This window comes from Lampetra fluviatilis, chromosome 16 (genome assembly GCF_964198595.1).
Source record: "Lampetra fluviatilis chromosome 16, kcLamFluv1.1, whole genome shotgun sequence".
Lineage (NCBI taxonomy): Eukaryota > Metazoa > Chordata > Hyperoartia > Petromyzontiformes > Petromyzontidae > Lampetra > Lampetra fluviatilis.
In genome coordinates, this window is record NC_136290.1 from 13,545,284 (window position 1) to 13,561,023 (window position 15,740).

At 51.7% G+C, this 15,740-nt stretch overlaps 1 protein-coding gene across 3 annotated transcripts in view; it reads left to right on the forward strand.

Annotated features, from left to right (window-relative positions):
- Positions 1-15,740, forward strand: part of FBXO3 (F-box protein 3) — a 119,266-nt gene that overhangs the window by 19,605 nt on the left and 83,921 nt on the right. For all 3 annotated transcript variants that reach the window (XM_078863795.1, XM_078863794.1, XM_078863796.1), the window contains exon 4: positions 7,464-7,578. In XM_078863795.1, coding sequence (XP_078719921.1) covers positions 7,464-7,578 — 115 coding nt within the window. The remainder of the gene's footprint in view (positions 1-7,463; positions 7,579-15,740) is intronic.

Genomic DNA, 15,740 nt, shown 5'->3' on the forward strand with positions numbered 1-15,740 from the left:
GCCACAGCTGCACTTAGGAGTTGTTGCTGCTGCCGACGCCGCCGCCGCCGCGTGACCTATAAGCATGACAGACACTGTTGACGACGACGGAGCGCGGTGCGGCGGTGCGGCGGTGCGGACGGGTGAACGGTCGGTCGTGTTTGTTCTTTAGTTTGTTTTATTATTTTTTTGCCCCGCGTCTCGTTTGGCCGGCCGGCCACTTCCGCAGTTTGGCGAATCCGGGCTACGACGTGGCTGTGCGCGACAACCTCAGGGCGACGTCGTCCCCACTCCTCTCCCCCGGTGCTCGGTCCGTGCGTCATTTATAACGCCGGCATTCACAAACGATAAAGCAGAGATTGCGCATTAAAATCAGCGTCTTTTATCTCATCGGATGGGAGCCGTTTTCGTTTCATTATCTCGTCTATGAAGTGGGTCCGCCGGGACTTTTGTTGTTTCATCGTAATCTTTCATTACGCCAATATCAGCCATGGTCTATCCACCGCTGGGTGAAACCCCTCTCCAGTCAATCCATCACTGCTGCGGTTGCGTTACTCTGAGGCGCGTTCCCTCCGTTGAATGCCCTTCTGTTGTTCATCTCGACCACTGGCCACCGTTTCTTCTCGTGGTATGATCTACCCAGAGACTAGTTCACTCTTCTTAACAGCCAATGTGATGCGTGTGTGTTCCTCTGACTGCCTCTCAGCGTGCTGCTTTGCACACTTTTAAGCTTTTGGCACAATGACATTTGATTCAGTTCCTGGGTTTGTGATCGACGTTTCATTGCAGGTTACGGGCGCCGATTGAAAAACATTGGACTTGAACTCTTTTTCTTGAGGCACACTGGGGTTGTTGCTTTCTGCAATCAAATGAATGACTTAATAACGACAAAGTGCAATTCATTATTGCCACTTAAATTGTTATAAAGGCAATTTCTGCTGGAGAGTAGAGGCTCGGTCGCTCATCATCGCCGTGCAGCAGCAGGGGGGGTATGGTGAGGTTCGCTGGACGTGAAACGATGGAGAGATCTGCCAGCGCGTGATTTGTCTTGCGTAGGCCCTGGAGACATTGCGGGTGCTCCTTGGGGGGTATGGGGTTTGCGTACCACAGGGTAGGCAACCGCTTGCTCTACGCTCGGGCAGGATGGCATACTTTGGCAAATCCTCCTGGAAATGTCCAAGCGGCTGTTCAAGCAGGCTGCCTCCGAGCCTTGAGAGTGCTCACTCACTGTGGGTCCACTCAGCCGAGCGCTAAAAATAAGACGAGCAAGCGTTTGTTTTTGAAAGCGCGCCCCTTGTCGCCGGAGCATGTTCACAGCGCGTTACACGCGGTGGTGAGCCAGCCGTGCCACGTCTCATCTCAGACATTCAAAGGGCGCCCCCGGTGGCAGCTGTCCGTGCGCCACGGCAAAAGGCAATTTTATACATTTTTTGGAAAATTTGGACCTGAACGGTGCCCCGCTCGTTTTTCAGGACATCAGGCGATCTCCAAGCGTATGGCGTGAAGCGGGCGCCGTGTACCATTGCGGTTCATGCCACGCCGGAGTAATAACCAGGGCGGCCTGTCGGATTCGAACCGTGAACCCCTGCGAGCCGCGGTACCGTCGGTCTTCAACGTCGCTGTCCAAAAAGTTCCCCCCCACACACCCACCCACCACCCGCCTCCGGACAAACCCACGGACCGTGAGGTCACTTTCCAAACCCTGCCGTACCGTAATTGTTTCACCTGCCCCATCTCCCCCGACCCGACGGCTGCTAATTCGGTGGCGATGGCGGGTGCGGTGAAGAGACAACCGCATTGGCATGAAACGCGCTTCCTTCATTCCTTATCTTTGCGCGCTCGCGGGACTGTCTTGCGCTAAATAAAAATATAATAAAATGCCCTTTCCGGGCTGCAGGGCGGTCGGGCGCTCGTGGAAGGGAGGGTCAGCGAGCCTGAGCAGGCCTCCATTGTCGCCTTTATACCGAACGGTGCAAGCCTGTAATTGGCTGCTTTATCTCGCTTGCAAGGTATACGGCGCTAATCACACGCGCCCACATGTAAATTACAAAAACCCGGGCTTTGCCGTGCGACTAAATAGCGCCGCGGCGTCGCCGGCCAATCGGAATCCACTTCGTGTTAAAGGAAGGTGGACAATGGGGCGAAGGAAGACAGAAACATACCGCTACCCCCACCCTCTCACCCCCCCCCACCCAAAAAAAAAAAAACTTGTTTTGTGCTTGTAAAAAAAATTACTTTAATTTGTTTTCTAATCGCTGGTTCATGGAAATTGCATTGTTAATAATTGCACGGACTTGGTAATTGTGATGTGTTATGCACAGTGTGCACGGAGGAAACTCTAAAAGCTATTTGTGTTGGGAGATACCGGTGCTGTATGTTTAAAACGATTCGGCAGCATTCTTTGTTGATTTTTTTTAAGTGGTTATTGCCTGGGTAGTAGCTGCAGTGTTTTCATATTTGCTCATTCTGCCATTTTGTTTGATTCGGTGTGTGTGTGAATGTGCACAGACGTGTGCCGCATGTGTGGAGCGGTAGCGCAGTGGGTCGCGCACCGCACTACTGAACACGGCGCCCTCAGTTCGATTCCCAACGTCAGTGACGGACATCTGAACTCGTGAGCCTCCCCTAGGTCAACTTAGACTTAAGTGCTTACAAGGTACGCTGAGTGAACATCACGGCTGTGAAGGTGAAGGCCTGCAGCGCATGGTTCTGGCCATAGCACTCGACTCGTGCGCCGTGCTGGCCTTAATAGCTGCTCGCTTACAGCACTTGCCCAAAGAGTCATCGAAGGCTATACTGTGAAGGGGAGGGTTCTTTGTCTTTGTGAGCGTTATATATTGTTTTTAATGCAAATTCAGATAAAAATTCAGAGTGTTTTACCGCTCCTCTGCACATTCACGCTTATGGTTCCGCCATCATCATCCATCAGCAATCAATAATCAATCACTTATCAGCTATAAATCAGCGTTCGCCGGCCTATCGATATGGCACGTGTGCACCGGCTCGTATATAAATATTGCACCGATCGCCGGCAAAGGCCACGCGTTGATATTTTTAGATTTTTTTTTTACTTAAGGAGGGTCAGCTCGATGGATCGGATCGATGGTTAAGGCAGATAGATGGCAGGTGAACGCGGATTCCGGGTCACGGATTCCGAACGGCGAATATTATTTAAGAAAAAAATAAACGATAACTGATGAACTCGCCGTCACTCCCCCCCCCCCCCCCCACTTTGAACGCGCGCGGGGCGCCGATCCTGGCTGCGTGTGCCATGTGGCAGACGGCAGGACGAGGAAGCGCGTGGCTCGCTGTGGGAGTGGGTGGGGGGTCGCGGGGGGCGCGGGGCGGAGGGGTGTAGTGGAAGGTTTAAAACTGGCTTTTCCATCTGCTCGCGGGACACAAGCGCTCCCGCGACACCAATGCCTCTCCGGCAGTGGCTGGGATTTTCGGGGTTTTTATTGCCCCCCCTCTCCAAAAGATATCCGCGTTGCGCGAGCGCGCCAGGCGCTCCGGCCGTCGCGGCTTCCGTTTTGTTTGCCCGCCAGGTTCACTTTGATATCACCGTGAGTTCGAGCTTGGTGCGAGGCCCATTTAGCGTAGTCCTGCTGATCGCCCGTGTGGGTGCGATTGTGAGGATGAGAGCTGCGATAGCAGGAGGAGCAGGAGGAGAAGCGGCCTAAGTAGCAGCAGCAGTGGGAGTAGGAGCAACAGCAAAATAAGAAAATCAACAGTCGCAGCAATAATATCAGAAGCAGCAAAATAACAAGAAGCAGCAGCAGCAGGATCAAAAGCAGCAGCTTGTACAAGAAGTGTTGATCGAGATTTAGAGAGTTACAAAGAGATCCATAGAGTTACATAGAGATAAACAGATATACAAGTTTACGTGGAGTTCCATGGATTTTCTGAGATCCAAAGAGTTACAAAGAGACTCGTTGACCAAAGTTCACGTACACCTGGAGGGGCGAAAGTCACGGGACATCGCAGGGTGGAGCGAGAGTGGAAACTAACAGGAGCGGAAATTATTTACACGGTTAACATTTCACCTGAGGTCGTCATTGTATTTATTGCGACGGTTGTTACCGTTGAGATGAGAACGTGTGTAGCGCGCGAGGCACTCCGCCCGCGGTTTGCGTAATAAACGCGCGCGACTGGAGTTGACGTGCAGGAGCGACGTGCGTGTGTGCGTGGCGTGCGTGTGTGTTTGCATGCGTGTTTGTTTGCATGCGTGTTTGTGTATATGGCGTGCGCTGGGAACGCGCTCGGCAAAACCGTCGGCGCGTGTCACCCTGTTGCGGCGTGTGTGATGGTGCGGGATTCATTGGAAGGTTTTGGGGGGGACGGTTGGAACCTCCTTGAAACCTACCCGTTGAAATACGGCACATGCACGGGGGGTGCCGTATAGCGCGCGCGGTTTGCCAGACGGCCGCCCCAAACTGCTGCCACCTATTGGCGAGTCGGCCACTTGCAGCTCGCGCACGGCGATAGCGGGCGGCGCGAGTCGCCTTCTCTCCAACGCGGCTCGCACGAGCGACCGCGGTCGGGGTGGACCTGCAGCGGCATGAGATGAAGCCCCCCCCCCCCGCACTCCCACCGTCAATGTGTGGTACTCAAGTCAACAAACGGTGCAACAATGAGGACAATTAAGCGACGGGCTTGGCAGAATTTCGTTTTTCACAGAGGGTGGGAGCGGGAGCGAGAGCAGTGCGAGAGGCGCGAGCGGATCGCATCGTCACTCGTTCCGCGCTCAGCGTTCGTTGAACGTTTACCGTTGACCGTGACGCGCCCCCACCTCCTGGTGATTGTTCTGCATGCTCCCTCTTTTAAAAAATCGCTGCGTTAGATTTCGTGCGTAACGCCGTTGTTTTTATTTACGATTCGTATCTGCTCCGTTGTTGGGAAGTTGCTTGCATGCGATTGCTTTCGTCGTTTGGGTGACCCAGGTGGCTCCTGCCAATGAGACTTATCTCCAGTCTCCTGCCTTCTCACCCGGTAAAACCAAACAAACTTCTATTTGCGGGAACAGTCGCACTTCTAAGGCGGCCACTCGTTGAGCAACCCTGCCCTGTCGCTCACCGCTAATTTCGCTGCTCATTTACAAACCGCAGCGCGCTGTGCGCGCGAAAATAGAACGCGGGGCGCGTAAAATCATCGTCCTTTCTCTGAAAGGGGGCGGGGGGCCAGGGTGGGGGGAGGGGAGTGGGGGGTGGAGTGGGGGAGGGAGTGGGAGTGGGGGGGCGATGGTTGGACGAGCGGCAGCCGGGCGTCGAATCTCCTGTCTCTCACCGGTAATTTCGCCGCTCGATTAGAACGGTAAACCGCTCCGCGCGACGAGCCGGCTCTTCGTTTTCCAAAGGCGCCGACACGCCGCGGACGGCCGACGATAGATTTAATGCGAATCCAGTGGAAAACGATCGGTCATTCAATTAACCGTATTGGACGGCTCTGACATCCCGGGTTCAGCGGACAAACCCGTGGCCGGCGGATGGTGGCGTGGGTTACGGCGGGGCGGGGCGGTGGCGGTGGTGGTGGGAGAGCTGGGTGGGAACCCCCATCCCCTTGTCCCGGTTAAATTGAACCGGCGATGAGCTTACCGACGCGCGCCGTGAGACTAAACAGGTCGGACGCTGTTGCTGCCTCGTGTCGGTTTCCTTCTGCCTCCGCTGCTGCTGCTGCTCCTGCTTCCAGCGTCGCTGTTTAATCCCTCGGGTCGTCTCCCCCCGCGCATTCATGGCAGCAGCAGCAGGCAGCGCCACGCCACCCCCGCCCGAGGAAGGTGCCGATGGGTCGGATCGTCCGGGGAGGTGGTCCAGTTGTCGCGAGCGACGCTTGATTTTGTCAGAGAGTACGGTCCGAGTCGCTGGCGCGCTGTAGTCGTGCGTGCGGTGGCTGGCGCGTGTGCTCGTGGGCCGCAGCCCATACTGGATGTGGTGTGCCGGGAGTGCGCATATTTTCTGGGTCGCTGGCAGATTGGAGTAGGTGGCACGTGACCCACTAGTAGTCGCCATAGCGAGAGGCATACTGGATGTGGTTTGCCGGGCGCAGACATATTTTCGGATCGCTGGCCCAGATGGAGCCGGTTGAAATTAATCCTTGGTTATTGCGGGTTTTGGTCCACCACAACTCATTGACGAGCCTGGTGAAGTATGGTCAGGCATCCCCCATGACTAGTACGGTGTCGGAAGAAGGCCTTCATCCAGCAGCAGAATTACGGGATGAAATTTCTAAGCAAAAATAAAGAATCAAACAATAAATAGCGGTGCCCGCTGCTGAGCTCCTGTACATTGCATTGGGTGCTTCGCCCACCCTCTGTGCAGCACGCTGCCTCACTGCACGGCGTTTTATTTTTAACGTTTATTTTCGTTTTGAAATCCCGCGAGAGACACGCCGATGTGGAGCGTGTCTCTCGCGCTTTGTGTGTGGCCTGTACGAACACGTATGCCCTTAATCGTATAATTGTGATGACGGTAATAATTTGCGTAATTTGTGTCAATCCGCTCCTGTATACTAGGCGAGGAAGTTCACATCTCGTCAGGCTGGGGATGTGATTCTGGCCCTGGTGACACGTGGCAAAAACGATGCAGGCTGCATTGAAAACCGGCCAAATAGTTCGTGACATTTCAACAAATTAACGCCTAAAAACTTTTGTATTGGTTCGAGAAAAAAAGTAATTGAGGGCAACAACAAAAAAATGCGACTTTTGGAGCATCTCTTGAATATTTAAACTGATTAACAATGTCTCACTCGGAGTTCTTGATTCTGGCAATATAGTAATGGTGATGAAATTTTTCAGGTGCAATGTAGATAAGCGAGGCTTAACCAACAATTGTTCTCATTGCCTTGCAAATGAAGAAACTCTCACTGTCTGGCTTCCTTCCATCCTGTCTCTCTTTTAATTTATGTCGTCTCTTACTATCCGACCTTTTCTTAGTCTAATTTATCTGTCTCTCTGTCTCCTGGCTATCCATATTTATCTTTGTGTATATCTGCCTCTATCGGTTTATCTGTCTCTTTTTTTTATAGAAGATTATCTGTCTCTGTCTCTCGTTCTGCCTCTATCAGTCTTGTTATCTATCTGTCTTATTGCGTCTCTCCATTTGGGTGGTTTTCCACCAAACCTGTCTCTCTGCCTGCCTGTCTCGCTATCTATGCATCGCTGATCTGTTTGTCTGTGCACGTAGCTGCCTTTACCATCCGTGCCTTTCGATCTGTCGATTGGTCTTCTTAACTGCCTCTCTGTCTTCTTGGTTCTTTCGGTAAAGTCACGTAGAATGGAAATAATAAAATAATAAAAATAAAACATAATAAAATTATTCTCACGACGTTTCGGCCACAACGCAAGCAGCCATCCTCAGGTGAAGAACAGGTCTGTCAGAAAGACAGCGTTGACACTCAACTGGTTGGATCATCTTGCTGTTGCCGCCGCCAGTTTTGTCGCGTGACCCTGTGCGCTGCTGACGAGCCGGCGCTGTGTGGTGCCTCCGCAGATGGGATTTTGGAGAGCGTGCTGGATTCGCTGGAGGCTCAGGTCGGGATACAGTTCCCGAACGACTTCCGCTGCTCGCTGCGCATCCACGACGGGGAGAAATTTTTGGGACACGGGTAAATCTCAACACGCGCTCTGTCTCAACTCTCTCCATCTCGATCATCCCTCCTCCTTTCCCGTCTTTCTCTTCTCTCCTCTCCCTCCTCCCCACCTCTCTTATGCATTCCTTCTCTACAATTCCTCTCTTCTGTACCCCCCCCCTCCCACCAATCCCTCATGCAACAGAGAGCCGGACGCAGTGCGGTGCACACACAGTAAATATAATTTTATTTATATATATAATCCGTATTTCACCTCATTAGGGCTCGTTTGGATACAACGGAATTATCTAATTTGCATAATTGGCTTCATTGGAAAACAACGGAGGTGATTTATATTTGAATGGGTGGAAACGCATTTCTGTACAGAGTCCTAGGGGCAAAGATATTATCTCGTACCCGCTCGCAGCTGTGCTCTCTTGCCATGCGGCATGCGGTTTTTTGCTAGCAATTTTATTTTTTCCGCCAATTTTCGAATGCGCGCACAACATCGTGCCATTCGGAAATTTTGAAGGACGGCTGTTCTTCAAAAACATTTTTTTGCATTCTTTTAAAATCCCTGTTGCATCCGAAATAATCTCGCTGCGGCACCTTTCCTGAAGAAATCCTTCCAAGTGCCCGTCCGGGCCTCTACACGGCGGGGGGCGCGCCCTCCCATATGCTCCGCTGCGAGATCGTTCTTCGCGTGATACTCGAACCTGGTCGGCGGTGGCTCCGTTGCAAGTGGCGCTGCCTCTTGTCATCGGCCGCTGTGAAGGCAGCGGGTGAGGGTTTGGCGAATGCTGTGTGAAGCTCGCCAGTAAGAGGCGGTACAGCGAATGTCAGGTGCATGGGATCGAGTGTTTCCCCCTCGCACGTGTTGGCTTTCTCCGGTTGCTCCGGTTTCCTCCCACACGAGTATAAACACGAAGTAATTGTCATAAAAAAACACCACGTGTAGAGGATCGCAGAACTTAGGGGAAATTTGCCGTCAACTCGACTACCTGACCGCTGCCTTTCCCACTCATCTGTGGTTCCCCGCACCTCTTTGGGAGTGAGCGAGTACTTCACGGCGGACCGTTACAAGTTGAAGTTATTCCTATCATTAATACTATTATCATTAAACCGAAATTTTGAAATCTCGGAGCTGTAAAATTACAAAATTAAGTGCAAGAACCGAATTTAGGGCTTCAATTATGTGACCAGGCGGAGACCCCGAACGAGCGACATTTAGACGGAATGCCCGGTTCTATCACCCTAATAATCCACCAGGGGTCCTCTGTCATGTCACACCGAGCGCACGTGATTATCAGTTCCATGTTGCCCTTCATTTAACCGAGTCAAGAGTCTATTGAGATAGCGGTTTCTCATTTACACGGAGACCGGGATTGCAATTAGAGTAAGTTGATATAAAAAAAAACTCCACAGCCTGCGAAGCAAGGAGGAGGATGCAAACTATTAGGGTGCTTCGGTGGCGAGATGTTAACTACCTCGCCTGGTATACAGGAGGTCGTGGGTTCGATCCCGACCCTGACGCCTGCTGTATATTTGGAGTTTGCGTGTGTCTCCCCGCGGTCGCGTGGATTTTACTCTGGGTCCTCCGGTTGTTCCCTCTATATTTAGAGTCAACGTCACGCTTTTTATAGTATTTGGCTGTATGACATTTCCACGTGATCAGCCACTTCGTTGAGCTATCATTTGTGGCCAGGTCGATTATGAAAAAGGGTTATATAGCGCAGCGGGCCTTACCTGGTAAAATACAAACTATGTTAGTTTAGTTAAGTGTCCTGCAAGTGTGCTGGCTGAGCAGAATTGTGTCCGGCAGGACACAGTCAATTCCGGTACAACGAGACCTTTGGCTATCGGTGACGGTATCAATTATCACGAAGCTCATAGCAACGTTCACATTCATAGTAGCCATAAAAGAGTGAGGGTGGAGCGGCTGTACGGTGTGGCGAGAGAGCAACTGCAGGAAATCGGTGAGCGGAGGAGCGAGCAAGCGAGCAGCGGTGAAGCAAAACTGCGTAGAGTTCGGGATGCCGTTGAGCAGCGTCGTGTCGCAAGATTGAACCTCCGCCCTGGCGATGCGACCCCGGTGCTTCTGCATCGGCTGGACTTACGCTGCTCTGTTCTGCGGTTGTGACCGATCGGAGGTGAAGAAGGCTTTGGCGTGAGACCGATGGGCCCAAGCTTCTTGGATGCCTCTTTAGCCGGATTAGCCGTGTCGAGTATGATGAATTTTCGCCCGACTGCACAATGTGCCAGTGGGTTCAGCGGTATGGCAGGTGACTTAATTATTCACGCGTGAGTGTAATTAAGCTTAACACAGGATCCAGCGGAGCTTATCCTGTCAATTAATGCCTATTTAACTCGATGGTTTGCAACCGTAAAAAAAAAGGCAATCCAGAACAGGCCACTCGCGGAAGCGCTTTAACCGAGACTCCCGGACTGCGCGGAGCATTTGCCCCGATAACTCGCTGTGAAAATTCCATCTGCTGAAGGTGTGCATCGCGTACCGCCGCTGTTTGTGGCGCGTGTTGTTTTAGGCAACAGGTATCAGATTTGAACATCTCGCCAGGGTCGCAAGATGTTGACTACCTCACGTGGTATACAGGAGGTCGTCGATTAGATTTTCGACCATGTCGCCTGTATATTTGGAGGATGCGTGTTCTCCCTACGGTCGCGTGGATTTTTCCGCGGGTCCACTGGTTTTTCCCTCCACATGTAGAATCAACAAGTGTTTTGAGTATAAGCTACTTCGTTGAGCTATCATTTGTGACCAGGTAAAGCTCATCGGGCCTTAGCTGGTCAAATTAAAATAGTTTAGTTTTACCCTATTCCTGTTTTCTGACATTAATTTAAAGCGCATAGAGCTGTACACAGGATATGAGCTTCCTTGGAAGTGTATTCCGATACATCGCTGTCATTGTTTTGTTATAGTGTACATGATATAACTTAATAGGTTCCAGGTCTCAATCACTCCACCACACTAGTTCGTGTGGTTTGGTGGGGAGCGGGGGGGGGGGGGCAAAGCCCATTTGAAAACGGGTAACTAGGTACAGCGAGCTAATCACCACGCCACCTTTCCACCACATCATCGTACCTTTACAACGTGTGTCGTACGTTAGGACGATTCGTGTTTTTTTGTTTTTCCCCAGCGCGTCACTCGCGATACTTGTTTTGATCTCCCCCACGGACTTCAAAAGAAACAAACAGAAATGTATAAATTCGGCAAACGAATGAAGACGCTTTTGAAACTCGTGGCTCGTTTGTTGAAAGAATCTATTCATTTTTTCCGTTCCACAATTTTCCCAGTCACAGCTCCTAACGAGGAGGTTGAGGCGCGCGTGCGGACAGCGGCAGCCGCCGCTGGTTAAAGGCGGCGTGCCGCCGATGAACTAAAGAAGCCGGGCGATGGGTTGGCGCGCCGCGCTGGGTCTCGCGTTAACAGCCACCGCGTGACAGCCCTCGGGTCGTTATTGTGACAGAGTGCTGTCTCCCGGCACTCTGACAGGCCAGGTGACACTCTTTATTCCAATTGCGCTTTGTTCAATTTAAACATTTGCAACTTTATGATAACCTGACAGCTTTAATTTTGCAGTTCGGAAGTCTCACAATGAGGGAGGTTAACCCCCTCGATACCGCAGATATTGCGCGGGTTGTTATCATTACTCATTCATAATCTGTCATCGCGGGGAGGGCGGAAATCGCGCGGCGCCGATGGTGGCGGCAGCGGTGCTGGTGGTGTGCGTGTGTGTGCGTGGTTTTCTTGTGTGTTTAACGGTGCAATTTAAGGAAATAATTAATTATTTGTGTGTTTAGTTTAATAAGAGACGATGCATTATGCTAGGGGCCTGCAGTCATGTTGTCACGCTGAGATAAAATATCTGGCCCGTCATTAAAAAGATAAATGTTTAATTTGTTACGACATACGCGCGCGCGCTGCCTGTGCACGTGTGCGCGTGTGTGGGGAGCGGCGGCGCAGCGGTTGGCACGCTGCGCTACGAACCTGGCCACCCGAGTTCGATTCCCGCTCACGGCCAACACCAGTGACAATTATCTGAACCGGTCCTGGCCTCCCCTAGGTCGACTCAGCTACCCCCACCCCCATGTGTGCCGTGCCGGCCTTCATACGTGCTCGCTAATAGCACTTGCCCCAACAGTTTGTTAAATCTATACGGGAGAGCTTTGTCTTTGCGGGGAGCGGTGGCGCAGTGGTTAGCGCACTGCACTACGAACCCAGTGACCCAAGTTTGATTCCGCACCTGCGATCATTTTTACCACAGCTGGCTACGTACGGTGTGAAAGAAGTTCAGCATACGTACATAACACGGACAACATGCTTGTTCACATAACGCTTTATGATGATATAGTTCAGCACCATTGACCATATCATCCGGAATGTGCTCAGCCTCGTCAGGCTTGGGAAGCTAAGCAAGGTCGAGCCTGGAGAGTGTTTGGATGGCCAACCACCACCACTGTGCATAACAGCTGCTATAGTCTTTGTGTTTGTTGCCGATACATTGCACAGTCACCGACCTGGACAAGTGATTAGTGACGCGACTCATTATTGTCACCAGCCTGCACGTAGAGATACTTTATTAACTTTTTTGCAAGCACATTTAAACCCGCAAGCCCGGTGATCTGCCCACGGAGAATCGAGAGTCAACTGCATTGTAATAGTGCATGGTGATCCAATTATAGATACCCCAGTGATTTATAATGTCCGTGGGCACGTGCGGCGCGTGATTGGTTACAGGGGGGGGCCTCTCTGTGTTGGATCGAGCCGAGGTGGAACAGTCATGTGGCCCCCACATTCACCTGACATGGCCCCCCGACTGAGTGTTTACATGGAAGATCGCGCGTGCTAGTGCACGCGCATGTAAGGGTTGTGTGTGTGTGTTGGGAACGGCAGCGTGGCAGTTAGAGCGCCGCGCTACGAACCCCGGTGACCCGGGTTCGAATCCCGCTCGCAGCCAACACCGGTGACGAATGTCCGAACTGATGCTGGGCCCTCCCCTAAGTCGACTCAGACTTAGACGAGCTCCTGGTGTGATGTTGTGTAAGCGTCAGCACTGGGAAGACAAAGGTGGCCGGGCGTGATGTTGCCTGCCCACCCACCCCCTCGTGTGCCGTGCTGGGCATTCGTAGGTGCTCGTGAACGCCACTTTCCCCAACAGCCTCCCAAAGGCTACGTGGGGGGGGGGGTCTTTGTCTCAGTACGCGACAAAAATCGCAAGATATCAATGACTCCGGCTTAGGTATCATTGATTGCTGGAAGCAAATTACGCCTGCTGTGTAGGACGAAGTGTAGTGCCAGGAGAGAGGTGAACGATTTAATAAGTGCACTGAGGTTGTTGGGAGACGTGTAGCATAGACTGTGGGATTCTCTCAAACTTGGGCCCAATATATTTCGTCGGGTGTCTATAAATGGATCGTCTGTTGCTGCCGCTCGATCGCGTCGCAACACCAAGTTTTTTTTTTTAGTAAAACAATACATAGACCAACAACATCAAGCGGCCACCAACATGCAACACTGTCACATCTGTTTCTTGACATTGAGCGAGGCTATTAAATAGATTTAGGATGCAGGGGGGCGATGGGAGGGAGTTCAAGAGTGAAGCAGTCAGCGAGGGTAGAAGCAGAAATGTACGGGTTGTGACCTGCAGTGTGGTGAGTGTGTGAGTGTGTTGTTGTGACCTGCAGTGTGGTGAGTGGGTGAGTGTGTTGATGTGACCTGCAGTGTGGTGAGTGGGTGAGTGTGTTGATGTGACCTTGCAGTGTGGTGAGTGGGTGAGTGTGTTGATGTGACCTGCGGTGTGGTGACTGGGTGAGTGTGTTGATGTGACCTACGGTGTGGTGAGTGGGTGAGTGTGTTGTTGTGACCTGCAGTGTGGTGAGTGGGTGAGTGTGTTGTGACCTGCAGTGTGGTGAGTGAGTGTGTTGTTATCTGCATCATAGTGAGTGAGTGGATGAGTGTGTCCTGAACTGCAGTGGGGTGATTGAGTGAGTGTTGTTGTCACTTGCAGTGTGGCGAGTGTTGTTGTGTGGTGAGCGTAGGAGGAGGGATCGACAAGTGAAGTTCACGGGAACAGTCCCCATCGCTGTAGCGGTAGAACAGTGACGAGAAGTCGACTGACCACCAGCGAGCAGGCGACTGCAGTGCTTAGAGAAGTGGGGGGGGGGGGATCCTGGCTGCGTCGAGCTCACAGCTCGCTCCCTGCTCCCCACGTGCTCACAGCTCGCTCCCCTACTCGCCACACTCCTTCACAAACCCAGGTACCTGTTGACCAGGATCAAGTGCCGGCTGCATCTGCCAGCGAGTGGTGCATCCTCTCTCTTCCCTTCCTCGGGGCCTTGTCAGAAGCACTTCTGTAATTAGCTTAATTACTATGATTACAAGCGCTCGCGTGGTGGGTGTCTTCATTATGGTAATTGCCTTGTTCAGAGGAGGGCCATTTTGCATCTAATGGCTGTGGTCCGGCTACTTTAGGCTCTTTCCACCGCTACCCTCCCCGTCTTACAAAAAAAAACCTTGATTTCCCAGGGCGTGATGTGTCTGAGCATCTGCGCGTACACTTTAAAAGGAGTGTGGGGCCTGAAGAAAAGGCGGCATCGTCTCGTCGCGGTTGTGCTTGGGGTTTTCTTCAATATTCTGAATTGGCAACAAACAAAAAAAAACCCACACCGCACACGCGCGCGTCTGTCCCAGGGCTGAATGCCCATCCGATCCTCCGCGCGGTCAATTCGATAGATCCGGTAAATGCTTTATCGCAGCTCACTGCATTAGCGTACACTCTGGAAACGGCTAAGTGATAAAGCGCACTCAATACGGAAGCTCTCCCAATATTCCGCTCGCCAATTAAACCGCAAAAACCTCTCCATTGTTTTTTTTGTGCTCCGCGTATCGAGCGGCTGGAGTTGCCGTGATTTCGCGCGCGCGCCCCAGTGAATCACGCCTTGAGTGTAAACCAGTTTTACTCGACGACCCCGCTGTAAAATTACCGCGGCATAATTTACGGAAATAACATTGGACCGTAAGGTGTTCTTTTTTCTTTCTACTTTCGTTTAAAATATAACGTGCGTGCGGGGCTCGCACTCGCGTGGTCTTTGATTGACTCTGCCTTATTCTTCTTATTATTATTATAGCCTTGCGGTCGTGGTGGGGGTGGTTTCTTTCATTCTCTCTCTTCTATCTTCGAGCGATGAAACGGGTGAAGGCAATTTACAGTTTTAACGGATGTTAAAAAAGGTGTGAAATCGGGGCCAAAATAACTTGCTGCGTGACACCGGCAGATGTTTGGAGCTGTGAAAATATGCACATTACTCCGCTAAAAATACTGCCTTGAGATCCTGATTAAAATCCCTCTCGCTTCACCCGGGGAAAAATTAAAAGGCTTGCTATTGGTCACGAGGCCGTAAGGAATTGTGTGGGTACAGTAGCTGCGTTTGAGTCAAGAGTTCCGATGAATAGAAATAGATTTGTTCATTTATTTTCTCGAAATTATTGTGTTATATATATATTTTCCAGCTGGGATTAAGCAAATTTTCAAATTTAAACATCACAGCCCGATTTTTCTTATTTTTAAAACGTTGCATTACGGGGTAATTCGGTGCTTAATCTGTTCCTGCGTTTCGCTCGGCTATACAGACAAACGCCGTCTCCGAGGCTGCGGCTGACGCACCCCCACGCAGAACCGGCAGCATTTCTTCGTTTCGTGCGAATACCTCGGCTACGATGTTCACCAAAAAAGATGTGTTCGTATCGCGCGCTCGTGAATTTTATAGCGGCAGTTTTCGGACGGTCACGCCTGCCGCTCTCGCTCTCTCTCCCGACGTCTCCGCGCCTTCCTTCCCACCTCAGGATTTAGCATTTTCTCGGTCAGAGCTCTCGCCTCTCGTATCTTTTTCCTTTTACATTTTTTCTTCGTTCGTTCGTTCCGTCGTCTTCTCGGGGGTAAATAGGAGGCCGCAGGGAGGTTAGAATGTAATGCCACTGCACACTGGCCAGCATTTTTCATTTGCACATGCGTGATGATATTTACCTGCCCGTGATGCATGTGCTTAGCAACTTATTAGGGACAGCATTAACGGTCTCCCCTCCACCCCCTGCCACGTGCCCCCCCCCTTGCCCCCACCCTCCCCCCCTTGCCCCCACCCTCCCCCCCCTTGCCCCCACCCTCCACCCCTTGCCCCCACCC